The 27835-nt window shown below is 48.2% G+C and overlaps 1 protein-coding gene across 3 annotated transcripts; it reads left to right on the top strand.

The window, feature by feature from the left end:
• Window positions 1-1185: 1185 nt before the first annotated feature.
• On the top strand, window positions 1186-27590 carry PHTF1 (putative homeodomain transcription factor 1). 3 transcript variants are annotated; one of them, XM_070395834.1, is made up of 19 exons: window positions 1186-1655; window positions 1918-1991; window positions 3141-3197; window positions 10059-10128; window positions 10597-10755; window positions 13604-13760; window positions 14982-15116; window positions 16248-16407; window positions 17445-17618; window positions 17728-17817; window positions 18505-18723; window positions 20640-20768; window positions 21163-21435; window positions 22163-22294; window positions 23012-23098; window positions 24168-24323; window positions 25679-25774; window positions 26264-26389; window positions 27130-27590. In XM_070395834.1, the coding sequence occupies exons 2-19, from the start codon at window positions 1947-1949 to the stop codon at window positions 27148-27150; spliced, it is 2286 nt and encodes a 761-aa protein (XP_070251935.1). In that variant the 5' UTR covers window positions 1186-1655; window positions 1918-1946; the 3' UTR covers window positions 27151-27590. The 3 variants fall into 3 exon arrangements, with proteins under 3 accessions (XP_070251935.1, XP_070251936.1, XP_070251937.1); XM_070395835.1 differs by lacking the exons at window positions 1186-1655; window positions 1918-1991; window positions 3141-3197 and adding an exon at window positions 7360-7642; XM_070395836.1 differs by lacking the exons at window positions 1186-1655; window positions 1918-1991; window positions 3141-3197; window positions 10059-10128; window positions 10597-10755 and adding an exon at window positions 10944-11410.
• Window positions 27591-27835: the final 245 nt, after the last annotated feature.

The following is a 27835-nucleotide window of genomic DNA, read 5'->3' as shown; positions in this document are numbered from 1 at the left end:
AATGTGATCCACCTGCCAGGGACTCCTCCTCCCTAATGTGATCCACCTGCCAGGGACTCCTCCTCCAACGTGATCTGCCTGATTCAGTTCTACAAACTCCCCAAAAGCCTTTATCCAGTGCTGAGCAATGAAGTAGAAATGTTTGCTACTAACGTAATTTTTGTCTCAAATACTTAGATACACACAAAAAATGACTTTCTCATTTGTCACTTATCCAGTGTTTCTTTTTTAACTTGGCCATTTGTCTTTGAGACCCAACAGAATTGTAATGTTTACTAGAGCCTAGAAGGGAAAAGCTGTCAAGAAAAGCAGAAGCAGAAAGGAACCCCCTGCCAACAGGGCGATGTAGAAAGAAGCCTGGTGAGGTCATTCCCCTTCTCTCTGTGGGAGGCCCCGCTCCCTTCTCACCCCCCGTTCCTCATGGATAAGACGGGGATAGCTCCACCTTCCATGGGTGATTGGAAATGCCTGTAAAGCATTCAGAACCGCACGTCTCAGGCTTTCTGAAGTGGCAGCTCGTCTAACCAACGTGCTGAGCGTTAGCTGCCCGATGCCACGGGCTGGGCGAGCCAGGACACCGCTGCCACCGAGGTGAGGCGGGGTCCCTGTTTCCCTAATGACGCCAACCAAACAAAACAAACCACAGCTCCACGGAGGAGGGAGCGGCTGAAAGCCTTAATCCTTAAATCTTCACGTCAGGGAGCAGCAGCTGCGCCCGTGTCCTGCCTCGGCCAGCCTCGAATTCTTACCCTGGAGACGGTCCTGCAGGCCGCCCCCGCCCCCCCCCCCCCTTATTTGGGGAAGCGCCCGGTCCCCCGCAAGCCTCGCCTCGCACCCCTCACTCCCGAGCACCCCAGGGAAGTCACAGCTGCAGCCTGCCAGGCCCCGCGCCCAGCACAGCGCAAACCCACGCGGTTCATCAGCAAAGATCGCGAACAGGTGCGCCAGGCCGGCGCGGGGCGTGGGGCCACCGCCCACGGGGAAGACCGACCATAAAGGACGAACCGCCGAGAAACGAGCGGGGACTCATTCGACTGTCGACGGCGATCTGCTCGGGAGCGAACCCGGGACAGTCACTGCTGGGGAGGCGGCCGGGGGAGGCGGGGGAGCGGCGGGGGCGTGCGGGGCGCCCGGGCGGGGGCGGGGCCACCTCCGCGGCGAAACCCGGAAAGCGGAAGCCGCGCCGGCCGCACGGGGTCCGCGGAGCTGCTGTCGCCCCGCTCCGGCCGCTGAGTCACCGCCGCCCGCGAGGACGCCCCGAGCTCCCCGGCGGCTGCCTCCGGGCCCGGGGCCGGGGCGCCTGGCTCTCCAGCGGGCGCCGAGCCTGGGCCACCGCCGTGGGGCCCGGCGGCGGCGAGCCCCAGCCCTTCTCCCCCCTCCGTCCCCCATTCATTCTTCGCTTATTTTAGGGTCACTCCGCTGACCCCGTACGTCGGGCTTGGAGGACGCCGGGTCTGTAGCCACAGACCGTCCTCCCGGGCGCCGGGCGGAAGGCGGCCTCCGCGGTCTCCATGGTAACGGCCCCGCCGGCGTCGCCGCCTCGGGGGGAAGATGCGGCCTGCGGGGCCCGCCGCCTGGCCCCCAGCCTCACGGCCCGGCCGGGGCCACTGAAGAGGACGGTCCCGGCCGCCCGCCTGCCCAGCAGCGGGCACCAGGTGAGAGCCGGGCGCCGGGGGCGGGGGGCAGGGCGGCTCCGGGGACCTCCCCTCCGCTCCCCTCCCCGCAGCCGCGGACACACTCGCGGAAAACGTCGCCCGGACGCTTTCTGGTTTGTTTTTTAAAAACATTTCCTGGCAAACAGTCGGGGAAGCCGACGGCAGCTCGCGCGGAGTGGCGGACGCCGAGTCTGAGTTCCGCCCCCGCCGGGATGAGCGCCTCTCCGCCGCCGGGCTCACCCCGGGTTTCCTTCGTTTGCAGTGAGACCCCCCCCTCCGGCCGGGAGACAGATGGCCTCCGGCGAGCGAGATGCCATATCGTGGTACCAGAAGAAGGTAACGTCGGCGCGTCCTCTGGCAACGCGCCCTTCCTGCGGGGCGCCCCGCGGAGCTCCCGTTAGTCCCCCGGCTTCCTGCACGCGCCCCGACGGACCTGGGGAGACGGGGGACACGGTATCCGCTCCAGGTCCCCAGTACGATCCCCGGTCGCCTCCTTCTGCCGCTACACCATCGCGCCCCAGAAACTCTTGGAAAAACATCTTCTGATCAAACCGCGCCTTGTTAGACCCGAAACTTCTATCTGCGCGCCATCAACAATATTTTAAAAAATGATCCTCACCTGAGGATATTTATCCCTATTGATTAAAAGGAATGTGTTTATTGATTTCAGGGAGAGGAAAGGAGAGAGAGAGAGAGAGAGAGAGAGAGAGAGAGAGAGAGAGAGATTGAGATTGAGATTGAAGCATCAATGATGAGAATCATCCATCGGCTGCCCCCTGCACGCCCCCTACTGGGGATTGAGCGCGCAACCCAGGCATGTGCTCCAAGCTGGGGTCCAACTGTGACCGCCTGGTTCAGGGTTGACTCAACCACTGAGCCACACCAGTCAGGCTCCATCAATTTTTTAAGAGAGAGAGAATGGAAGGGGGGGGGGGGGGCGGAGACAGAAAGAAACACCCATGAAAGAGAGAGAGAGAGAGAGAGAGAGAGAGAGAGAGAGAGAGAGAGAGAGATCCAGAGATCCAGAGATAAACTGGTTGCCTCGGCTTGTGCCTCCTGTAACTGAGATAGGTGCCCTTGATTGGAAATGAACCCGAGACCCTTCAGTCCGCAAGCCCATACTCTAATCACTGACCCAAACCAGCAAGGGTGGTTACTGCCAACTTTTTTTATTATTATTTTTCTTTATTGATTAAGGTATTAAATATGTGTCCTTTTTCCCCCATTGCAACCCCCCCCCCCCCCACTCATGCCCTCACCTCCCTGGTGTCTGTGTCCTGCCAGCTATCTTATTGAGCTGTCTGTCCCTTACCTTTTATTCCTCTCTAGGTTCCCTTAAGACATGGGAACGTTTTCCAGATATCACACACACTTAATTTAGTCAAACTCTGAGCAGCACAGGCATCTCCCACATGTCATCTTGATATTTGGTAGTTTATGACTTTGTGAGGTTTGTATCATTTAAATAGCCTCTCCCTGTTTCAGATTGGAGCCTATGACCAGCAGATATGGGAAAAGTCGATCGAACAGACTCAGATTAAGGTAAAGTGATTTCTTGGATCCTCGCTTTGTTTTACGGTGTTAATGTGAAGAGTGGATTGCACTGCTCCATCAGGTATGGCTTTCTTTAGTCTGAAGTTTGTAAGGCAGACAGCACTGCAAGCAGCACGGGAAATGACGGCTGGCTTTTGGCCTCAGTACTGGGGACTAGAAAGAAGTGGCTGGTCTGTGCTGAATCAGAAAACAAGGTCCCGCATTCAGTGGGGCTGTGGCTTTTCCACTCTGCCCCGCTTTGCTTTGTGCCAGTATAGGCCCACTGTGGACAGATCTTCAGCGTTTTCAAGAGAAGCTGGGAATGTGTATTTTTATTTGAAATATCTGGACTTTCTAGTCCTGTGCCCCCTCCCTCTTCTCCCCTCCCCTCTTTTTCCTCCCCGCCCCCCCCTCCTCTTTCTCTTCCTCTTCCCCTCCAAGCCAAATAAAATCCATCTGTGGCAGGAATCACCTTTTCAATGACTGGTTTCGAGTAAACTTTTTTCTACAGTGCTGTTAGAACCGAGCAGATGCTTGGGGTTATTTCATGCTAACTAAGCAACCAACACCGATGTGGGATTCAGAGTGCCAGTTTATTAACTTATGATAGGGGAGGGGGCTTACACATTCGACTGTGCCAAAGTCAGGGTGGTGGGGTCGGCATGGATGGGGGCTGGGGGGATGGTACAGACTAGTCATGGGAAGGCGGCTTGGTGCCACCTGGAACTGGATAGTCTTGAGATGTGGGACAGCCTAAACGCCAGCCCTGCCCTAAAGAGTGTCTCTCTCATTGACTTTAATACTTAAATCTGCAGTCAGGGTCTCACTTCCTTGGAAAGTGCCGAGTAAGGGCTGCGGATTCGTGGTTTTGGACCTTTTTAAAGATTTGCTACAGACCCTCTACTAACATTTCTAAAAAATACGTGTATGTGGGTGTAACACAGTTTAATAGTTTGTTCTATTTACCTGCGTCGCATTGGTTGGCCTGGGACATGCATCTCTCTGGTGAAGTACATTTAACCAACACGTTTAGGGTGCGTTCTGGTTATAGACCCGTCAACCAGAAAGTTGTTTGAACTACATGGTGCTTGGCTAACTTCACTATGTTGTCCAGTCCTTGATTTTTTTACGTTAATGGGAGATGGGGTTAGGATGATTAAATTCCCAAATTTCATTTTGCCACTTTTAAATCCTCTGCTGTTACTCCTTTGTGAGCAGCTAAAAAGTATGGCTAGTGTGCGGGGTGCAAGGGAAAGGGCCCGGAACTGGGCGCTTATCTCCTTCGTGGTCTCCAGCTGCATCTGGCGCACGCGCTATGCTTTGCCGGGGGGGTTCGGATTCTTTGTCCTTTAAAGGATTTCACTTACTACCGTAGAATGCCCTTCCCTCCCTCCCTCCCCTACCCAGTTTAAACACTTCCTCAACGTCTACTTCCAAGCCATTGTGCACTACCTTCCTTCTAGTTCTCTGATCAAGGTTATTTGTTGATCTGTGCATCTTCATAGGCCTCAAGGGCGGGAATTGTATTTGCTCACTCGTAACACATCTTGATTCATAATAGGAACTCGGTGTCTGTTGTATTTAATTGAACCCCATCTGTTATGTATATTTTTATTCATTGTTCTCTCATAAGGTAATCTAAGAACTCCTTAATGTATGCCTTTTAATTTAGTAGCAATGGAAATAATAAAATTAAAGACAACTCTAAACATGCACCAACATGTCCTAGGAGCTAAGGATACTAGTACACTCAATATGACAAGCATGGTTCTTGCCTTCGTGAAGTCTGCAGTCTAATGGTGGTGGGAGAAAAGCCGTTTTAGAGGTTTAAAATTGACCAAAATATGGGATACAAAGTAGTATTTAATGCAATTTAGAAATAGATTACACACAGCCCTGGCAAATGTAGCTCAGTGATTATATTCCCAGTCAAGGGCACGTACCTGGGTTGCAGGTTCAGTCCCGGCCCGGGGTCGGGGCACGTGCAGGAGGCATTGAATCCATGTGCCTCTCTCACATCGATGTTTTCCTCTCTCTCTCTCTCTCTCTCTCTCTCCCTCTCCCTCTCCCTGTCTCTCCCCCTCTCTGTTTTCCTCCCTTCCACTCTAAAAAAATCAATGGAACAAAATATCCTCCTGTGAGGATTAATAACAACAACAACAAATAGATTACACAAATATAAATATTTTGAAAACAAATAAAAAGGAATAAAAAACAAAAGAGTAATTTCAGATCACAGTACAATAAAATTAAAAATTACATAATAAAATATAATTCAAAATTATAAAAGATATAAATGTTAAAAAAAATCTTAACTTGAATCATGAAAAGTGGTATGAACTCCTCCACAAACATTTATTGAGCTACTGTGTTTAAGGCATTCTGCTAGGTGCTGAGCACAACAGAAAGTATTTACAAATGGAAGTAAAGGGAAGAGCTAGAAGTCCAATCTGATTAGAGATAAGGTTTGTAGATGAACTAGATGATAGGATATAAACCAGTTTGGAGCTGACTCGCTTGTTTTACTGAGAACTTTAGATATTATTCTGTAGAAAATGGAAAATTTTTTATGGATTTTGAGTAGAGAAAGGTTACATCCTACATCCTCTCTGTACTTTTGAAGGATAGAAGTCAAATAGATATAATAAAATCTACAGAATATTTCCCAAGTAATACTTGATGAAATTATATCACTCAAAATGTATGTGTGTGTGCATGTATGTGGGTATATATTTTAGCAGATATACGCACACACACACACACACACACACACACACCTATTGTTAACAGTATTACAGATGTCTCCCATTTCTCCCCTCCTCCCTTACAACCTAGCCCCTACCCACCTTCCCAGGTCTTCACCACCTTATTGAATGTGTCCATGAACTATGCATATAAATATAAGTTATTTTGTTTCTCTCTCATCTCCCCCTCCCCCCCCACCCCATATTGAGGTATGTTAGTCTGTTCCATGCTTCCACGCTTGGGGTCTTATTTTGTTGGTCAATTCATCAAAATGTCTATATTAACAAAAGAATGTCTAGACTGACCGAGAAGAAAGAGTACAACGATTTAAGTTCATATATGAAGAATCCAGAGAAAGAAAAGAATAAGTCAAAGTAAAGAAGGGGAAGAAATGCCAAATATAAAACTGAAACAGTGATTATGAATTCTTCATTTAACAGTATTTGTTGAGTACATACCTACCATAGGTCAGGCAGGAGGCTGTGCACTTTGTGCAAATAATAGTGAGCAAAAAAACACTCAGCACTGTTGTTTTCATGGAGCTTACAATAAACTGGGAGAGAAACAGAGATAAGATAATACTAATGAGTAAAAATTACTGAGTCCGCAGGCTGACGCTCAATCCACGGAGCCAGACCGGTTAGGGCAGTACCTGTGTTTTCTTCTCTTTAATTTATCACTTCCGATCTTATATTTAGGTTTTGATCCATTTTGAATTAATTTTTTGTGCATGGTGACAACTGTGATCTAGTTCCATTCTTTTACATGTTGCTTTCCAGTTTTCCCAGCACCACTTATTGAAGAGGCTTTCTTTTCTCCATTGGGTGTTTCTGGCTCCTTTCTCAACTCCTGTTGCTTTATTTCTGGGCTCTGAATTCCGTTCCATTGATCTGTGCGTCTGTTTTTCGGCCAATCCCAGGCTGTTGGGATTATCGTAGCTCTGTAGTATAATTTGGAGTCAGGTAGTGTGATACCTCCAGTTTCATTCTTTTTTCTCAGGATTGCTTTGGCTTTTCAGGGTCTTTTGTGGTTGGTTACATACAAATCTGATGATTTCTCATTCTGTTTCTTTAAAAAATGACACTGGGATTTTGGTGGGGATTGCACTGTATCTGAATATTGCCTTGGGTAATATGGCCAAATCATTTACAGAAATAAAGAGTCAGAATTCCATTTACTAATACTCCAAAAATGGAAAATGTATTAAATGAAATTACTTGAATAATAAGATAGACATATGGAATATGTTTGAGGTGGATTAATAGTTATAGAAGTAAATATGCATGTTGATAGGTGGGTATCCCAGTGTCTCGTGAGAAGATGGCTGTGTGGTCATGTGACTTGCAGTCCTTCCTGTGGGAGGAGAATTCTTCCCACAGACTTCAGGCTTGGTGAGTGGCATGTCTCTTGTCTTTCCTGTTCACTGAGGAGCTAGAGGGCTCACGTTGTGGCTTTGTCTTCACACCGATCCCCATTTTCAATGACCAGAACTTCTAGATTCTGCCTTCTAATACCTTTTGAGATAACACGTTACCCAGTTCATGCTTCTGATGACCTGGTCTGGCCGCCTCCGCTGAGCACAGCGGGCTCTGCGTGTTCCCTGTGAATCGGCTGCGTCTGAGCAGAGCAGCTTGATGAGCAGCCGCCAAGTGGGGTGGCTGCCCGAGACCGCGGAGCCCACGGGCCTGACATCCCGCCTGGCCTTCCAGGTAAAACTTGGCGACTGATCTGGCGACTGGAGCAGCTTTTTCAGTTTCCTCTGCCTCTGTCTCCCCTCGCCCCTCATCCTCACCGAAGCGGGCTTGTTGTGATCTTGTTAATGTTTCCACACAAATCCGACTGTTTTTCTCGTATTTGAAACTGTTCTCTGACTTCCTAGTATCCTTCCGGCAAACTCACATTCTTAGCTTGATTATAATCTTCACTTCTTGACATTCCTTCAGCTTGCGTCATGCTGTGTCTTATTTCTTATGCTCTTCTCGATTCCCCCTGTTGCCACACATACCCATGTCCATCTTGGCAAATTCGTATCCACCCTCCGGGCCTCAGGTTAGACCTTTTCCTTTGGGAATCTTCCTAGGACTTTAAATCTGAGTTGGAACGTGTTCCTGAGAGCTGGCCTTGCCTTGCCGCTATTCTCTTGTTCACCGTGTGCCCTCAGTCAGCGGTGACTTCCTTTTCTGGGCCTGGCTCTAGAGTAGTTTGATTCTTTTAATGGCAATACAGTGGCAATTTCAGACACTGAGAGGGAGAGATGTATTGCAGGGCTTACAGATCTTTTATTCCCTGTTAAATAGAGTCCGTTAGGGCAGTCACACCCCCATGCTTTCATCCCTCTGCTAAAGGTAGGACTACATTGGTCAATTGTTGCTGTTATGTTGGGGGTATTAACTTAAAAATGAAAGGCCAGCCCTAGCCGGTTTGGTTCAATGGATAGAGCGTAGGCCTGTAGACTGAAAGGTCCCGGGTTTGATTCTGGTCAAGGGCACATGCCTGGGTTGTGGGCTCGACCCCCAGTAGGGGGCATGCAGGAGGCAGCCGATCAGCGATTTCTCTCTCATCATTGATGTTTCAATCTCTCCCTCTTTCTCTCTTCCTCTCTGAAATCAATAAAAATATTTGAAAAAAACATGAAAGGCCAAGGTGAAAGGCAACAGCATTTATTTCAGATTTTATAAAAGCATAGCTAGTTGGGAAGCGCGGATTCAGGCAGAAGCCCGACTAGTGTCCCAATCAGGAGGCAAAGGCAGGGGCACTTCCGAGAAAGGGAAGGGGACCGAGTACAGAGTGGAAGGCAGGCCTTTCTACAGGCGCGGACAGCTCATTAGTGATGCTAGTTCTAAACTGTGCGTTTCCTTTCAGTCCCCTGGTCATATTACCTGTTTGCTTGTTATCCTTGCAAACAGTTCCTTTAGGGCACAATGTTGTTGAGGCCCAGCCCAAAGGTTGCTGCCAGTCCCAACATTCCAGAGGTTGGAGGAGTAAGACGGGCAAGGCAGTTCCTCTGGGGTGGCAGCTGCGACTCCATCGGTATTATTTGTTTGAACAGGGGCAGGTGAGAGAGGGCTGACACAGCCCGCGGCTGGGCTCTGCAGAGTCTGCAGCCCGCTCCTCTGCCGCCTGGAGAAGCCTGTGCTGATTTTCCCCGGGGCCTTTTCCTGGGCTGCAGGGCAGCGCTGGTGGCCAGTTCGGAAATTCACTCCCAGCTCCCAGGCGTCACTCTCATTGAACCTTTCAGAGGCCAGCGATCTCGTCTGGTCTCAAACCAAACCTTCCCCTGCGTTGATTAGGCAGGCATGGTGTATGACCAGGCAGGCATCGTGTACCATCGGGGGAGGCAGGGTGCCTGGTGGTCTGAAGGGAGCATGACGGAGTTAGAATCTGCGCCTTGGTTTCCTCATGTATAAAGGGAGCGTCATCCAAGTACCTACCTCCCAGGACAGTGGCGAGGACCGGAGGCGTGCAGCACGTTTACAGCAGTACGCGTAGGGCGCTTAGCGGTTCCTGGCGCATGTTTCCTCTGATCACACCCCTATAGAAGGTGCAGGAGAAAGCACAGGGCCCCGGAAACAGAAGCATGGCGTGTGCTTGTTATTTTTGCTCAGCACAGACACATACAAAAGTGTACAGGGACTTTCTCATCGCTCCCGGGCACAGTGGTGATGCATTTATTAATGACTTCTATTCCCTTAGGAAAGAAAAGATGGTGAGGGAGGGTCGGGCCTTTCCTGAGAACCCCCAGCCATTTGGCTTTATTGAATGTCTTCCCTTCTATCCCGTACAGCCTTCGAACATGGAGCCATGATGACAATGCTGTCTTCCCAGCTCCAGTAGAGTGTCTGGCACGTGGCAGACACACCTTGAATATTTGTTGATTGAACGAATGAACGAATGTGTTTCTGTTGCTAAGGGAGCTTTTCATAGTTTGGTATTTATCGCTGGTCAGTGCTCGTTTTCATTTTATAACATAGGTGAAAAGTCTAGAAAGGACCAGCTCCTTTAAGGAGCGTGAGGATTAAGCCTCTCCAGTTAGAGGGAGTCAGAGATAGAGACCAAGAAACGTAAGTTTACCTTTTGCATTTCAAAGAGCTTCTTTTCTTTACTCCTGTTTCTGTTCCGTCCTAGGGCTTCAAAAACAAACCAAAAAAGATGGGTCACATAAAGGCAGACTTGATTGACGTTGACTTAATCCGAGGTGAGTTCGAAATTGGGTTGGTTTCTCATGTGTATTATTATTTCATGCGGTACTAAAGGTTACTTTTAGCTATCGTCCCTATGTGATAGTGTACTTAAATTTCTCAAAGTAATCTTCTTACCTCACCATTTAGGCATCAGCATTTCCCCCTCCCTTTGCTTAAGTCCTGGGTGGCTACACAAATTACATGGTTTTCCACATGAGTCAAGAGGGAGGGATGAACTTATAATTAAGGCAGATATGCAGCATCGTATGACATTCAGGTGAGCCTGACTCATTTTGAGGGTGTGTCCTCATGATTGAGGCAAGAAGTTATTACGTCTAAGAGGATTCTTTTGATTCGGCTAAATGCTGACTTTTTTATGTACTGATTTTTGCTCTCACCTGTTTATCATACAGTGTTACAAGTGGGCATCAGTGTACAGTGTATGCAAATGCTTGCTGTTTTGTCTTCTTATCCATTTAAAGGCTCAACATTTGCCAAAGCCAAACCGGAAATTCCGTGGACATCCCTGACGCGGAAGGGGCTCGTGCGAGTGGTACTTTTCCCGTTGTTCAGCAGCTGGTGGATTCAGGTTACCTCTTTAAAAATCTTTGTTTGGCTGCTACTGCTTTACCTCATGCAAGGTAATTGGGGGAATCGGAATAAGCTATGACCATTTCTTTTTGCTGTTTTTGCTGTTAGATGGAACAGACCTTACCGTTCTTACATTGATCCTTTCATTTGATGGTTGAAAGTGCCCAGAAATGGAGGGACATGGGGACATACAGCGTGTGGAGAGCATCTTAAAATTATTTGCTCGGAGAGCGCAGACACAACAGTCTAACTCTCCTCTCCCCACCTGCCTCACCACCAGGCCTCTCAGTCTCTTCCTCGGTCTGGCACTGAGCACTGGGTCACCTCCCGGTGGGATCCCGATTCTCTTCTCACCTCTGGGTATTCTCAAGTCCCGTTGCTTTAAATATAATGAATGGATACACTGACGGTTCTCAAATGTGTACCTTCAGATCCCTCTGCTGAGCTTCAGACTCCAAATGCCATTGCTGGCCTGACATTCCCGTGGGGATGTGACAGGGCTCTTGAGCTTAGTCATATCCAAAATGGAACTCTAGATTTTTTATCCAAAAACTTTTTTTTTTTTTTTGGTACAAGCTTGTCCTTTTTAGGACTTGCATTTCATTAAATGATGTCATCAACCAGCCAATTTTCAGTTTTCAAGTGAAATATTGTCTTTCTAGCTTTCCTGCCGTCAGCTCTCACATCCAACCTGTCACCAAGCCTGTAAGTTCAGCCTCCGAAACACGTCTTGACTCTATTTATCTGTCTCGAGCCATTGCCGTCCCAGCACCGGCATCCCTCTGCTCGGGCCACTGGAATCCCTCCGCTCTGAGTCTTCTTCCTACCAGCCGTTCCTCTCACAGCACTTGGAGGAGGCTTTTAACACAGGAACCATATCCTGTCCTTTTCCTGCTTGAAGCCCTCTAGTGATTCCTCACTGCCTCTAAAATAAAATCAATCCAAGCCGCTCACCGTGGCCCGCAGTGCCCACGTGACCTGTTCCTGCTGACCGCTCTCCTCCGTGCTCACTCTCCACGCAGTGGCCTTTTCTCTGTCCCTCACACAGAGCTTTTCTCTCTGAAACAACCCTAAGGCTTCTCAGGGGATGTGTTTTTTCTGTTAAGTTCTCAGCTCGGATGGAAGCTGTCACTTCCACAGAGAGGCTGTCCTCTCTCTGCTTCCTGATCAGGCCCCCCCCCGAGTCCAGGCCGCAGGAATCCATTCTCATTTGCCTATTGCATAGCACCACCCGATGTTTCCCTCTCCTCGCTCTGTGCAGGGACCAGGCTGTCCTCTTTAGCACTCTGTGGCCACTGATGACCAGGGATGCCTTCTGCAGGAGGGCAGTGGACACTGGTTGTCCCTGTGCAAAAAGACACGGGTTAGAACACAGAGCAGTGGCGGTCGGGTTGGGTGAAAGGATTTAGAGGGATTTCTGTGTTTGTTATGTTGGTTTTTTTGAATTAAGTTATAAAAATGACAAAACTGTCTGAACTTACAAACCTGTAAGTTGCATTTTCTAAAGGCATGACAGGGCTGCCCAGTGGGATTTCTGTGCGGATGGAAATGTTCTGCATCCACAGTGCCCAGCACAGCAGCTGTTGGCCATGTGGCTACTGGTGCTCGAAATGTAGTTAGTGTGAATACGGACCTGAGTTTTAAATTTCATTTCACTGTGATGAAGTCTTCATAACTATCATTTTAATGGCTGTATAATATTCCACTATATGGGCATACACTCATTTTAATGCCTTTTGTTGTTGTTAATCCTCACCTGAGGATATTTTTCTGTTGATTTTTAGGGAGAGTGAAGAGAGAGGGAAAGACAGAAACATCGATGTGAGAGAAACACATCGATTGGTTGCCTCCTGCTCTAGCCCTGACCAGGGCCTGGGCCGGGGAGGAGCCTGCAACTGAGGTACGTCCCTTGATCGGAATCAAACCCGGGTCCCTTTGGTCTGCAGGCCAATGCTCTATCCACTGAGCCAAACTGGCTAGGGCTCATTTTAATGTCTTTATAATAGTCTGTCATATGGATTTACCATATATGCCTTCTTACAGTTGCTCAGTAATCCATTATATAAAATTTTATAGATCCATAATTTACATAACTGTTTCCAAATTGTGAGCATTTAGGTTGTTTCTGATTTTTTTCTTTTAATTATACCACCACGAACAAAATTTTCCATATTTTATGTTATTTCTTTAGCACTTATTCTCTGAAACAGAATTGACAGACCAAAGAGTGTCAGCATTTTAAGGATTTTAGTACATACCAAGTGGGCACAAGTAGGTTTATAGTTGTGAGTACATGGAACAGTTTACTCTTGTATTATTTATTAATTATTGTTTTTTCCATATAAACAACTATAAACCTCCTTTTGCCCCACCTTGTATAGTGAAATTGTTGGTGACACAGTTCTTTTGGAAAATAATAGATGAGGGTGCCTGTTTTACCATAGTCTTAGCAGCATTATTATAAATTTTAAAAAATGTCACCTAATTTGATACACAAACAATGGTATTGTACAATAATTATTTAGAAAATAGTATTGTGCTCCTTTAATGTGCGTTTCTTGGGTCACTTGTAAAGAGAAAGCTCCATATTTTTCCACGTGTTCGTTACTGAAGAGTTTTTTTTGTGTTGAGATAAGTTGTGTGTTAGGTTTCATAGACCCGTGGTCTCTGTCTGGGCTACACGTCTGGCACCGTCGGCTCGTGCGGTGATTCTTGGGCTCGCTCTGCCGGAAAGGGCTCAGCTCTCAGCTAATGTGCAGGTGGATTGCGAGGCAGGGCTCATGTGCTGTTACTGGGGTACTTGGTAAAATGATAGTTTTTTGTAGAAATAATTTGAGACTCATTAGAATTGTTTAAGACGCCCCTGAGGCTTTACATTCTGAACCCTCTTCTCTTCAGTGATGGCACTTGTGCTGTACCTGATGATGCCCATTGTGAGTGTCAGCGAAGTGCTTGGGCCCTTGTGCCTTATGCTGCTCATGGGGACTGTCCACTGTCAGATCGTGTCGACGCAGATCGCAAGGCCGTCGGGAAGCAATGGGAGTCGGAGAAGAAGGTGAGCTGAGACGTGCACTGGTGGTCGGGTATGTTCTGGGAGGCACTGTAGATACTGAAAAACCTTGGATTAAAGTAATAAAAAACCTTCCCATTTGCATGTATTTTTTATTATTTTTTGGCTAAAAAAGAAAAGAATTGCTTTTCACTTTTCTCCCTGTTGCTAAGGAGACTTGTCATGAATTTTTAATCGCAGGTAGGACTTTGTCATTCAGGACAATTGCTTAAAAGGAAATTCCTATACTATTTTCATATTATTTATTAAAATATATCAAATAATGATTTTGAAAAAACATTCTTTAGAATTCAGTCTTAATAAAAATTTGGTGAAAGCTCACTATAAACAAGGATCTTGATACAGTTGGGTTACTGCTACTAAAAATTTCACCTTGTCTCAATAGTGCATGATAAGAATGGATTTCTAAGTGCTCTGAACTTCTAATAAAGATTGATTTGACTTTTCTCCACGTTGAGTTCATGTCATGATTGGTTGGGTGCTATGTGCAGGCTTTGCAATTGTTAAAGGTCTCTTAGGCTTATGTGCTTTTATTTTTCCTCAGGGTACCTGTAGATTTTTGTTTCCCTAAGCAGGTGCTAAATAAGATTATTTCCATTTGATGTAATGAATTTTAACATATTTATCCTTATTTTTTCGTATTATTTTCTTCCTTTTTTTGAGTATTATTTTCAAAATAAATTTTTTTTCCCCCCCAAAAGAAGATTCCTTGAAAATTCAGGTCAGTTGCTGTAATGTTTGCTGAGGGAATCGCATGCTGTGCTGTGTCTCGGTGGTATTTATAGGACGCATCCTTTAACTGCATGGGAGAGCAGTACTAGGTGACAGTTGCTATTATTTTGTGCTCTCCTGATTAAATGTGCCAAATGGGTGGATTTCCGACGTCCGAACTTACAGGCATCGTGCCTTCTGCTGGGGGTGCCCGGAAGGACGGTGTCTGCAGGTGAAAGCTGTCCTGCAGTGTTTTTGAATAGCGGCTCTATTTCTCTAATGATTGAACAGGATGATAGCACAGGTCTTTGTTTGGCACCTCTTTTTGCCCTTCAGTCAGAAATTTCCCTGCCAATTGATCTTCGTTATAGGAAGTTCATTACCCTTAATTTCAGGTGGCAGCAGTTAGGATCACTTTCTGGAGGGGATATTTTGGGCAGAAATAGAAAAGGTCTTGAATCATCTGAAGTGTTGAAATGTTTGTGTTTTTTATAGAAAATTACGAAAAACTGTGAATGGTGACGGGAGCCGAGAGAATGGAAATAACTCCTCCGATAAGGTCAGAGGAGTCGAAGCTGTGGAACCCGGACACTTCGCCGGTGGCTTTTGGGGGACTCTCTTTGGCAGCAGGTGAGCAGCCTCGCGTGGGAATGTTTGTGACTTTGTCTTCACGTTGGTGTTGACGTGACGTAGACTCCGCCTGGGCTCCGGAGCACCCAGTGCAGCACGTTCTCCTCGCGGCTGGTGTTTGGAGGCGCTGCATGAACTGCTTACTCGGCAGGTCCCCACTGTCTGTCAGTCACCCGTAAGCCCGGTAACCTACCATCAGGGTCCCCTTCTGCTGGGCCTTTAGTGATGGTCAGCCACAGGATCACAGAAATACAGCCACTCCCAAAGGGTAACTGTCGTAAGCCACTCGAACCTACATCACGAGAGAAGAAGGATCTGGAAAAGATGAGGTCATTTCAGTGTCCTCCCTGATGCCGCCTGGGGAAGGGGAGGCGGAGCTGGCGTGGGGGGCTGTGGGGTGGAGGGAAGTGGGTCCAAGACACCCTCCCTCCCAGTGCCCTGCAGGCTGTGACCACACGTGTAGGACTCAAAGCAAGACTGGCCGCATATTAATGAGTGTGACTCGAAAATAAAGTTCTTTTAGTGACCGTTTTGAAGATGAAGTTTGTTCACATATTTTCCCAAAGAGATATTTACACTCCTTAGCTGGCGTGTGTGAGTTCTACTGAGCATCGTGCTGGGCACTGGCCTCCCCTCTCGGTGGCTTACTGTGGAGTTAGTGGGGGGAGGGGGCGGTCACGGCACAGATGTTACATGACCGCATGCTGACCGCAGGCCAGGCAGCCCGCAGGCGGAGCGGTCATTCTGGAGTGGAGGAGTCCCCAGGAGCCACGGAGCTGAGCGTGGCCGGGCTTTGAGGCACAGGAGAGGGACGGACATTCTGCAAAGCGGCACGTCAGGCGATGGAGGGAGGGGCCGTTTGTGTTTGAGGGAAAGTGGGGAGGACGGCACCTGCTTCCCGGCAAAACTGGCAGCACAGGCCTCCTCTCAAGGAACTGACCGAGGCTTTAGAGACGGGGCGGGTAGAGGGGTAATCATCGCCTTCCTCCACCTCAGCAAGCGACAAGTCTAACCAGGATGGTTTCTGAATCTTCTAGATTTTCAGAGTAAAATCCCGAATTTACTGGATTTCATGGAAGAGGCTAATTTCAGGATGCTCATCAGTCATCTTTTTTCTTTTTTAAAAAATAGGACTAAAAGAGTAAAATTAACATGCAACAAAGAGACGGAAACCAACAAGGACACGGGCCACCTGCGTCCCATCATTAAGAAGCGACAAGCTCGACCAGAGGTTAAAGTGTGGCCGACAGCAGAGAAGGCAAAGTTTTCCGACGGGGAGAAGTGCCGCAGGGTAAGAGCTGTGGGTGTAAGTCTCACAGGATCTTTTCTCTCCGTGTGAATGTTTCCCTTCTGACACCCTGAGAGGTGGGAAATCGTGCTAATGGGCTTGTGTACTTTCTCTTAACAAATAAGCGCCATATAAACGCACAGGAAGTGAAAGGGAGGCTGTAAGACTGTAGCTCAGTGGTTCTCAACCTTCCTAATGCTGCGACCCTTTAATACAGTTCCTCATGTTGTGGTGACCCCCAATTTCATTGTTACAAATTGAACATAATTAAAGCATAGTGATTCATCACAAAAACAGTATGTAATTATATATGTGTTTTCCGATGGTCTTGGGCGACCCCTGTGAAAGGGTCGTTCGACCCCTAAAGGGATCGTGACCTACAGGTTGAGAACCGCTGCTGTAGCTTATTCTTCCCATTTCTGGGACTAGGGTTGTGATGCACCTGCTGCGGACCCGCCTTGCGGCAGGGCTGGGGGTGTCATCGCCGGGTTCGGGGAGAGGCACGAGCTGTGGTGAGGCGTGGGAGCCTGCGTCCTAGGTTTGGGGAGAGGCGTTCTGCTCTGTGTCTGAGACGGACTGCTTATCTTGAAAATGTGTTCTCACTTGTTAAACTGTGACATCATGAAATCACAAAAGTAGCGAATATTTTTGAGTTGTTCCTACAACCGGGCGCTCTCCTAGGCCTTTGCCTGGAGTAACTCAGGCCATTTTTTCAGCAGGCCTGCGACCCGGGCGCCTTGACTGCCATTGCTTTTCAGGAGGAAACCGAGCCCCAGACACCCAGGAACTGACCTGCGATGGCCGGGCTGGGGTTGAGACTTAGGGTGTGACTCTTGCCCGCGCTTCTCACTGCTCCGTGGCCTCATGGCTTAGGCCGCTTAGTTTCAAGTTCAGCATTTTGCTGTCTTGTGGTCGAGCGCTGTAGGGTCTGTGGGCGGTGGTGGAGTTGCCTTGCACTGCGTCCTGGGTTGTGCTGTATGGTGTGTGCACGTGCAGGTGCTGGCGTGTCGGCGCCCCTGGAGGAACTGCTCTCTCTGCAGGAGGCTTTCCGGCGTGTGGGGAACGGCATGTCGGATGATCTGTCGAGCGAGGAAGACGGGGAAGCCCGGACGCAGATGATGATCCTGCGCCGGAGCGTGGAAGGGGCCTCGAGCGACAACGGCTGCGAAGTCAAGCATAGGAAGTCGATGCTCCCAAGGCACATCAGCTCTCAGGTGGCCTTTATTGTAGTTGATGCAAGTCTAGGCATTAACTTCTGAGTCATCGAATAGTCACACAGTGTTTAACATGTTTCCTCTTGCTCGTTGGCTTGATATTTGGCAGGTAACGAAAACCTCTACCAAGTGGTGTCATTTTATGCGGGATTCCGACAGTCTGGCCGAGTCCGAATTCGAATCGGTGGCCTTCAGCCAGGTAATGGGTCCCCTGGAGAGAGCACTGTTCAAACGCAGTGACTTTCTCATCCCTTTTCGGATAGTTGTTCCAAAGCGGTGTTTGTAGTTGCCTGTCCCTCTCCTGCCTCCAGCTCTGCCCACCTAACAGCTTCTCACTCAGAAAGAGAACGAACTCTTTTTATTTGACCTGATCTTTTTTTACTGTTTTCTAATGAGATTTATTGGGGCTGCATTGGTTAGTAAGAGTATATAGGTTTCAGGCGTGCATTCCTATGACATGACCTGTGTATTTATTGCATGGAGTGCCCACCACCCAAAGTCAGATCATCTTCCGTCGCCGTATACTTGGCCCCGTCACCCTTTACGAACCGCCCCATTGTGACCTAGTCTTATGGTCATGGGTGATGCTCAGGTAACGAGAAGCTTGCTGAATATTCACCTGAAAAGGGGAGGTTACATCTGACGAGGACGGGCTGTTGGGAAAGGCCCCCTGAGAGGTGGGAGCGGACGGTCCCATCAGGAAAGCTGAGGGCCTGTGGTACGTGGGAATGTTGTGATCAGGGTAGAGCATCTCCGTCATGTGAGGTGAAGCCTGTGGTTGACGCGGGAAAGCTAGCCAGCCGTCGCCATAACTGTGTTCCTGTTACTTCAGATGTGTGACCGTTTCTAAAAATGAGTGAGAACATCCCTTTGTTTTCCTTTAAAGTGCTCTCGATCTGGCATGAGTGGCGGCTCTCGCAGCCTCAACATGTCGAGAAGAGACTCCGAGAGCACCCGCCACGACTCGGAGACCGAGGATATGTTGTGGGATGACCTGCTGCACGGCCCAGAGTGCAGGTCCTCCGTCACCAGCGACAGCGAGGGGACAGCGCCCACCCTGCACTCAGGGACGAAACGTGACCCCAAAGAGGATGTGTTTCAGCAGGTCTGTACAGGCGATGGCAACAGTAGCCAGGATGTACTGTGTACTTCCCCTGTGCCAGCACCGTATGGTCTCGTTTCACTTTATAATCCTATTAGGAGATGCTTTTATTATCCCTAATTTAGAGATGAGGAAATGGAGCATAGCATGATGATTTTGACTTCCTTTGTACTCTTTGGACTTACAGTATAATTTTAAGGCATATGTAAGAACTAGAGGCCGAGTGCACGAAATTCATGCACAGGTAGGGCGCCTAGTGGCTGGCTGCCAGCCGCCGGCCGGGGCCTTCCTTCATTCTGCGCTGCCCCCTGCTGGTCAGCACATGTCATAGCGAGTGATTGAACTTCCAGTTGGTCAAACTCCCGAGGGGACACTTTGTATATTAGGCTTTTACATATATCTATGCAAAGTGTCCCCTTGGGTGTTCGACCGGGAGACCTAGAGTTCAATCGCTTGCTATGACGTGCACTGACCACCAGGGGGCAGCATGGAATAAAGGGAGGCCCCGGCCGGCAGCCAGAAGGCCCCGATTGGCCCTGATCGCTGGCCAGGCCTAGGGACCCTACCCGTGCATGGATTTCGTGCACCAGGCCTCTGGTAGATAGATAACTAGGTAAGATAAATTCACATGTCAAATGGGATTCACCATGTCCCAGTCCCCACACCTCAGCTTCTTTCGGTCCCCATGTTTCTGAAGGCCACCACTAGCCACCCCAGGCAGAAGCTGTGGGCATTCATGCCCTCCCCTCCTCCCCGTGTTTCTCAGGGTCCTCACTTGCTCTCGATCCTGCTGTTGAGCATCTGTCTGTCCTCCTGGGCCCCCTCCCCCCACCCACTGCTCAGTGCCCACCATCATCGGCTCCCAGCTGGTCCTCACAGCGGCTCCCCACAGCGGCCCCTGCACTGCGTTTTCCACGCTGCAGCCAGAGTGATATCAGATCTGATGTCAGCCCTTTAACGTCCGTGGCTTCTCCCCTTCTGGATTATTCGATTCTGTTCCTTTATTTGTTTTGATACAGTCTCACCTCTGACCGCTCCTTCCCTGCTCATGTGCAAGGACCACATGTCAGGGACCACATCTGTCTTGTTTACGTTGTATCCATAGTGCATATCACATAGTAGGTGCCTGAGAATTTTTTTTTTTTGGCAAAATCATTAAGTGTTCATCAGCATGCTAAGCATTGGGGTAGAGAGAGCATACACCTTAGGGTCCTCTATTGGAAAGTTATAGTCCAGTTTGGGATGAGATTACGATTCGGTGAATAAGTAAAGGACACTGGAAATGCAGCCTGTAATTAGATGCTGACTTGTCTGATATAGACTGTAAGGCCTATAGTTTCAGGGACAGCCACAAGGAGGCTTGTGGGGATCAGAGAGGACCATGCTGGCGAGATGGGACCCGAGCTGCTCGCTGCCAGAAGCACAGGCAGGACCTGGCCGAGGAGAGGGGTTGCTGTCATTGCGACCGTCTCTTCTTAGGGTTCCTGTGCTTTTGTGTCCTGGTTAGACTGGAGAAAGGCTTCCTGCTCAGTTACTCACGTGATACCCGCGGCCTCGCGCCTCTCCTAACCCCAGGAGAGCTGTGTTACTCTAGGACAGCTTTCCTTGCTATCCGATGAGTACTCCAAGCTCATCCTCACGCCCATGCGTTTAGAGAGGGAAGCAACCTTGGAGATCGTGGTCCGGTTGCTGTAGAAGACCTTCAGCTTCTCTCCAGGTTAAAAAAAAAAAGGCTTAGCAAAGAGGAAGGGACCAGAACTCAGCATCGTGGAGGTGGCCATTGGGGTGATGAGCTTTGTGAGGGAGACAATAGGAGGAGGAGGCTGGCCGTGGCCGAGGCAGCCTGGGAGCTGGACGCGGGGGACATGCTGATGGAGGAGAGAAAGCGTGGATAGAAACAGCTCTGTTTTTCTTCTCAGAACCACTTGTTCTGGCTTCAGAACTCAAGTCCCGCCTCTGACCGAGTCAGTGCCATAATCTGGGAGGGAAACGAGTGCAAGAAGATGGACATGTCTGTGCTGGAGATCAGCGGCATCATCATGAGCAGGGTGAGCTCTTCGTCGTGAGTTTTTGGTTTTTCAAAAAATCTATTTAGTGGCCAGCAGCAGTTTCACAGAAGTGTTCAGTGATCGAGCAGTTTCCGAAACACAGACACGTGCATTTTTAATTTTGCAGTCAGAGTCTTTAGGTGGTAATACTTTTGTTGTGTTACAAAGGTCTCCGAGCACGATCCGTTCAGGTATATCCTACACATGTTCCTTATCTCGTGTGAGCCTGATTTGCAGTAAGATCTAAAAGACATAAATCCGGACATCGTTTTTATTTTTACTTCTTTTAGATGTAAAGGTTAAGTCTTTAATCACCCAAGTAGTATTTGACAAATACTGCTGCCTAACTGTGTTCAGTATGTAGTAATGCCAGGCATTTTGAATTAATTCCCAGGTCAACGCGTATCAGCAGGGCTTGGGCTACCAGATGCTGGGCAACGCGGTCACCGTGGGGCTGGCCTTCTTCCCTTTCCTGTATCGCCTGTTCCACGCCAAGGGCCTGGACCAGCTCAAGTCCGTCTCGACCGAGGAGATCCTGACTCTGTTTTGTGGGGCCCCGCCTGTCACTCCTGTTGTCGTTTTGTCCGTAATTAACTTTGTTGAACGGCTGTGTCTTACGTGGATCTTTTTTTTCATGATGTGTGTGGCCGAGAGAACGTACAAACAGGTTGGTGGGAATACAGCTGCTTACCTCTGCGTTTATGTCTGACGCTTCATGGATTAGTTCTGTTCTCTTAGTTTGTTCTTTCTCCGAAAGTTAATGTGGGCAGTGAAGGGTGGAGCAGCGGGCTTCTGGTACTTTCGAGTTTATGAATCTCCACAGTGACTTCCTGCCGTTTGAAAGCTCACTGAGCTGAGGGGGGAGATGGGGGAGAAGTAGGTGGCTGAGCCAGGGAGCGAGCCCCGCTGACTGCTTCGGGCCTGCGTCTCAGGGTGCCTTTGCTGGTTTTCACCCGTAGCACATGGAGTAATTCTCACAGTAAAAGGATTCTGTGAAAAATGCCCGAGCGGGAATTAAAATGATTGAAATTTGGTAAGAGTTAGGGGTTGAGGACTTAATATATCAGTGGCATGTGCAAAAAACAGGGTTTTGAATGGGAATGTAATTTGGGAGGAAGCCAGACTTCTGTGTAAACGTTTGTTTTTGAAGCTGGGTCTCCCAAAGGTCTCCAGCAATAGTCCATGCAAACGTGAGGAGCCTGTGACCCTCTCGTGCTCCCTGGGAGCAGCAGGAGAAGGATCGGGTCATGGTTCGCCACTGCCCGGCCTAGTGATCGGCGACTCGAGTGCAATCCTTTTAGCCATTTTTATGTGCTGGGACTATCGCTTACAGTCAGACAGATGCGCAGGCGCACGTGTCCACTTCATTCTGTGATTTCTTCCGCCTCCTCTAGAGATTTCTGTTTGCAAAACTCTTCAGCCACATTACTTCCGCCAGGAAAGCTAGGAAATACGAAATACCTCACTTCCGACTGAAGAAGGTGGAGAACATTAAGATATGGCTCTCGCTGCGCTCCTTCCTGAAGGTGGGTCTCCTTCGAGGGGCAGCAGGGGCCATGGAGGCGACACTCCTGCAGGGACAGCGCCGGGCAGGGCAGTTCGGGCCGGTCGTTCTGATGGTGTCAGTGGCTGGAGGTGATTCATCTCCGGGCCCGTGTATGTGAAGAAGAGCTTAGGCAGGAAAAGGAAAGTGTAAGTTCCCAGGGCGGAGCGGAACATCAGATATCGCATCTTTTTCTGACTTTGGGGCAAATATCTCAGCTGGAAAGATGTCAGTGAATCACTCAGGCCCTTCATGTGGAACAGCCTGGGGGTTTCAGTGCTTAATTACAGTTGAAGGCGCTAGAATCCCACGTCAGGAACTACTTCTTTTTTTTTTTTTTAATATATTTTATTGATTTTTTACAGAGAGGAAGGGAGAGGGATAGGGAGTTAGAAACATTGATGATGAGAGAAACATCGATCAGCTGCCTCCTGCACATCTCCCACTGGGGATGTGCCCGCAACCCAGGTACATGCCCTTGACCGGAATCGAACCCGGGACCCTTCAGTCCGCAGGCCGACGCTCTATCCACTGAGCCAAACCAGTTTCGGCCAGGAACTTCTTATGAGTGTATATTTTAACATTGATGCAGAAAGACCAAAGAAAAAGGAAACAAAACCAAACATACATGAACGCAGTGAAATTCACGCTGTTGCTGTCTCTGTTGGTAACCTAGCAATGAACCCGCGTCTCTCCACAGAGACGGGGCCCGCAGCGTTCCGTCGACGTGGTTGTATCTTCAGTCTTCTTACTGACACTTTCCATTGCTTTCATTTGTTGCGCCCAGGTAAGCGTTTCATCTCTGTTTTGGACACTTCGCTGCATTTAAGTGTATATATATATATATATATATATATAAATTGCTTTTGCTCTTTTGAATACTTATTAATTTTCCTAACTTTTGTCATGAGAGTAAAGGTCCTTTAAGACTCCAAGATCACTCTAATTTAATTTTAGTTGGTAATTTTGTTTTGTTTTGTTTAGTTGATAATTTTTGAGTGATGATAAAATTATCGCACCATGATGGTGGCAAAGTCAACAAGGGTCTTGGAAGGCAGTGGAATTCGCTAAGAGAAGGGGAGACGGGAGGGGAAAGAGGGGAGAAGAGTGAGGGGAGAGGAGAGAAGAGAGATGGGAGAGGGGAGAAGAGAGAGGGGAGAGGAAGGAGAGGAGGGAGGGGAGCCCAAGTGGCCCTGGGGAGAGGGCTGCTGCCTGTGACTTTCTGTTCTTCAAAAGCCTGCATGTGGTCTCTGAGCATTCTCTCTCTCTGTATATTTTTCAATAAATTCCACTTTACCTTGGGCTTGCATGAGTGTCTTTACTTTGGAATCAACAACAACAAAAAATTGAAGAAACACACACCCAAAACTTTTATCAGAAAACTTGACATATAACAGGTATTGATAACTGGGAGCTGCCTCTGCTGTTACTCAGATTCTAAAAGGGAGTGAAGAACGGATGGATCCTTAGGATTTTCTGGTCACCCTGGTGGGATGGGCCACGCGTTTCAGGGAGCGCTACTAGCCACAGGCAAATTAGGGCTTTGGAAATGGTCACCATATCATTGTGAGTGGGCACACGGTGGTTAGAGGCTGGGCATGCGTTGGTTTTATTTTACTTATGTTTCCCCCTTTGTTACTTCCAGACCCTTGCTGTCTTTCATGCAAAGGGAGAAGTCTAGTAAAGATGGAGAAATACATATTGACTAATTAAATAGATAATATTTTATGAGTTAAGTCTCTTCTGAGTGTTAAGATATTGCTATCTTGTAAACATTTTTAAGTAGCTGGCATAGAGGAGCAATTATAAATTTTAAGACAAATGAAAAAGTTTACTTTTTTTGGTCCTTCCTATAGGTTCTCCAAGGACATAAAACTTTCCTGAATGACGCTTATAATTGGGAGTTTTTGATCTGGGAAACAGCTTTACTGCTTTTCTTACTGCGCCTGGCCTCACTGGGGTCTGAAACCAATAAGAAATACAGCAACGTGTCCATACTGCTTACTGAACAGGTACTGCTGTCCCTGCCGGCTTGCCCAGTGGTTAGAGATGGCACCGTAAGATTCGTGCAGAAGATTCGGGGTGGCATTCAGAGTCTGTCACTTTCTAGCCACATGACCTTAGTCCCTATGTGATTGTCTCCTTATAAAATGAGGACAGTATCTTCCCCACCTGCTCCAGGAATTGTTATAAGAATTAAGATCTAGTGGATTGAAAATACCTTGTATACTATAAAGGTTTTCTTATTGGTGGGACTGGAGCATACTGTTAACCTCATATTGTACATCAAGTATTAGATTTTAGGAGTATTTGTCATTTAAGTATCGTATATAATAAAAGGGTAACATGCAAATTGACCAAACAGCGGAACAACCAGTCGCTATGACACACACTGACCACCAGGGGGCAGACACTCAACACAGGAGATGCCCCCTGATGGTCAGTACGCTCCCACAGGGGAGTGCCGCTCAGGTGGGCCTGAGCCGTCAATTGGACATCCCCCGAGGGGTCCTGGACTGTGAGAGGGCACAGGCCGGGCTGAGGGACACCCTCTTCCACCTCCCCCCCTGCCGAGTGCATGAATTTCGTGCATCAGGCCTCTAGTGTTTAATAAACTTCTTGAATTTCTTCTGTATCAGCCATGGGATACATTCAGTGTTTGGAAAATACTTGCTCTTTAGTATGTGAGTAGCTATTGCGATTGAGAAGTGTTTCTTATAAATACAGAGTAGTATGTAACATGCAAAATAATTTTATGCTTATCCATAAGTTTTAAATGAAAGTATTTGGAATCATTAGTTCTTTGTTTTTATTTATTTTTTGCCTTAGAATTATAATGAAGAATTTGTCCTACAAGGGAAAAATAATGAAAGTTTTCATTGTTTTGGTATTTAAATTGCTTTAGCATTTTTTTCTTCACTAAATAGTTTCTCTTTGCCAAACATGTCTGATCAGGGATGGGAACTAGGGTCCATGACATATGTGCTCCATAGAAATAGCTGCTGGGCCCATCAAAAATTATTTCATTGCCCTAGCTGGTTTGGCTCAGTGGATAGAGCGTCGGCCTATGGACTGAGGGGTCCCAGGTTCGATTCCGGTCAAGGGCATGTACCTGGGTTGCGGGCACATCCCCAGTAGGAGGTGTGCAGAGGGCAGCTGATCGATGTTTCTCTCTCATTGATGTTTCTGACTCTCTATCCCTCTACCTTCCTCTCTGTAAAATATCAATTAAAAAAAAATATATATAAAGCTGCTGGAATTTCAAAACTTACTTTATTTGGGAATATGACCCTTACAATCTGCCAGATGTAATGCAGTATTTGTATTTTTTTCTATGACATTTACCGTAATCTGTTTCTTCCCTTAGATTAATTTATATCTTAAGATGGAAAAAAAGCCAACCAAGAAGGAACAGCTTACTCTAGTGAACAATGTGTTAAAACTGTCCACCAAGTTGTTGAAGGTAAGTAGGGCCCTGTGACACTTTCACTACCAGTTAAATCAAGTCGTCGCTTTACTTCTCGGAGACGACCCCGGAACGGGCCGATGCCGGGCCGAGGAGACTCAAATGCCAACTCGATAGTGGACGCTAATGGCTGTACAGGAAAACGTTCCCGTCGCTACGGGGTGCTGGCGACCGGACGCCCGTCACATCTCTTAAATTACGTTTAAGAAAATAACCAATGACCTGCTGCTGGGACCCACCCTAACAGTTAGCGAATGGGAAAGGGTGGGCCCCGTTACAGCTGTTTGTTCCTTTCCCCTTTATGTGGCAGGTGTTGCAGATGTCCCCTCTGTCTTCCCCTTCGGCCCCCGCACCTCCTATTACAGCTACTGAAGGTCAAGGGGAGACGGCCGCAAGCAGTCGCCCTCACCTAAGACCTCACATCAGCCCGGAGTCACCGACACTGAGAAGCCACGCGTCTCATCTCGGTTCTTTGTGCTTTTGTAGGAGCTGGACACCCCCTTCCGCCTCTATGGCCTGACGATGAATCCCCTAATCTTCAACATCACACGCGTCGTCATCCTGTCTGCGGTCTCGGGCGTTATAAGTGATCTTCTAGGATTTAATATTCGAGTAAGGAGGACTGCCACTCCGTAGCATCCGCCTTGGTCTTAAAAACTATATGTAATAATTACCTTTGTTCTTCACTGTGTGTGTGTGTGTGTGTGTGTGTGTGTCTGGCATGGAAATAACTTCTTTTTTTTAATCCTCACCCGAGGATATTTTTCCGTTGATTTTTTTAGAGGGAGTGAAAGGGAGGGGAGAGAGAGAGAGAAACGATGTGAGAGAGAGACATCAATTGGTTGCCTACAACATGTGCCCTGACCCCGGCCGGATCGGGTATGTGCTCTTAACGGGGAATTGAACCCATGACCCTTTGGTCCACGTGCCGATGCTCTAACCACTGAGCAAACTGGCCAGGGCAAAATAACTCTTGAAGTAAAGAAATAGCCATTTTGACGGGTGGCCCACAGGCTTCTCAGCTTAGGTTTCCTCCTTTCACAGAAGCACAGCACCCTGTGCTCTTGAATTGCACACAATATGGAGCTTGAATCTCATGTCAGATTCATAGTCTGGGCTGAGTGGGGTCTTCTCTGGTCGAAGGCCACGTCCAGTCAGAATGAGTGACACCCAGAACCGGGAACCGCAGGTGCCGTTCTCCATCCTGGACACTTTTCGTGCTTTTCTCTCTACGGTGGCCTGTGGTTGCGACGGCCAGCTTTCTTCCTGTTAAAGGGTCCTAGGTTCTCAGCCATGTAAGTGTTCTTCTAACCCCACCTGTTTGTCCTAACACCAACTTATTCCTTTCTTAGCTGTGGAAAATCAAGTCCTAAGCTGAGCCGGGCGCCTGGACTCGCTCCCCTTGCTGGCGACACGTACCCACTAAGGAAAGAGATGACGAGAAACCGTGAGATGCCACCGCCCGCTCTCCACGGAGGGGCCTCTGCGCGGCCTGGTCCACGGCGTGTCCAGCCGGGCGTGCGCGCTCGGAACCTGCTCTCAGGGGCTCCGGCAGCTGGACAGCAAGGACACTGGAGACTGTACGGGAGCACCAGGGCCGCTCTCCAAGGCAGGACACGTGTTCTGGACGTTTCCCGGAAATGGTCTCCTGGGTAACTATGGCGGGGACCTGGACCGTGACGCCAACATGCTTTATTGGAAATAGCAAATTCAGTCCTTCCTAGTACGGGAACACAATTGGAGATTTCATTTCTCCGGCAGAGAGATCCAACTATTTTAGGTTGAACTCAAATAAAAGAACTTTATTGGAGAATGTCAGTTTCTAGGCTTCTTTTTGTTGTCATTGAAGGAAAAAACTAACTTTTTAAACTGAGTTTCTGTTAAACTGTGGACACATTTTTAATTCGATTATATATTTGAGGTTAATTTGGTAGCGGTACAGTTGTTGGTGAACGAGTCATGCCTATGATATGCCATGGAGAGATTTAAGTGTGTGCACACATGGCCTCCGTATCGATTGTCTGGGCTGATTCCCATCGCAGTTCGAAGTGAAGCAGT

Source organism: Myotis yumanensis, unplaced genomic scaffold, assembly GCF_028538775.1.
Source record: "Myotis yumanensis isolate MYYU_CA2020_CCGP unplaced genomic scaffold, mMyoYum1.0.hap1 SCAF_17, whole genome shotgun sequence".
NCBI classification, from domain to species: domain Eukaryota; kingdom Metazoa; phylum Chordata; class Mammalia; order Chiroptera; family Vespertilionidae; genus Myotis; species Myotis yumanensis.
This window is presented reverse-complemented; position numbering and strand designations above follow the sequence as displayed.

Excerpts from the sequence above, each read along its gene's own strand:
- PHTF1 (XM_070395834.1), top strand. The coding sequence starts at position 1,947 with ATGGCCTCCGGCGAGCGAGATGCCATATCGTGGTACCAGAAGAAG. Across the intron at positions 23,099-24,167 it reads CTTTCATTTGTTGCGCCCAG|GTTCTCCAAGGACATAAAAC; the intron begins GTAAGCGTTTCA and ends TCCTTCCTATAG. Across the intron at positions 26,390-27,129 it reads TTCTAGGATTTAATATTCGA|CTGTGGAAAATCAAGTCCTA; the intron begins GTAAGGAGGACT and ends TTCCTTTCTTAG.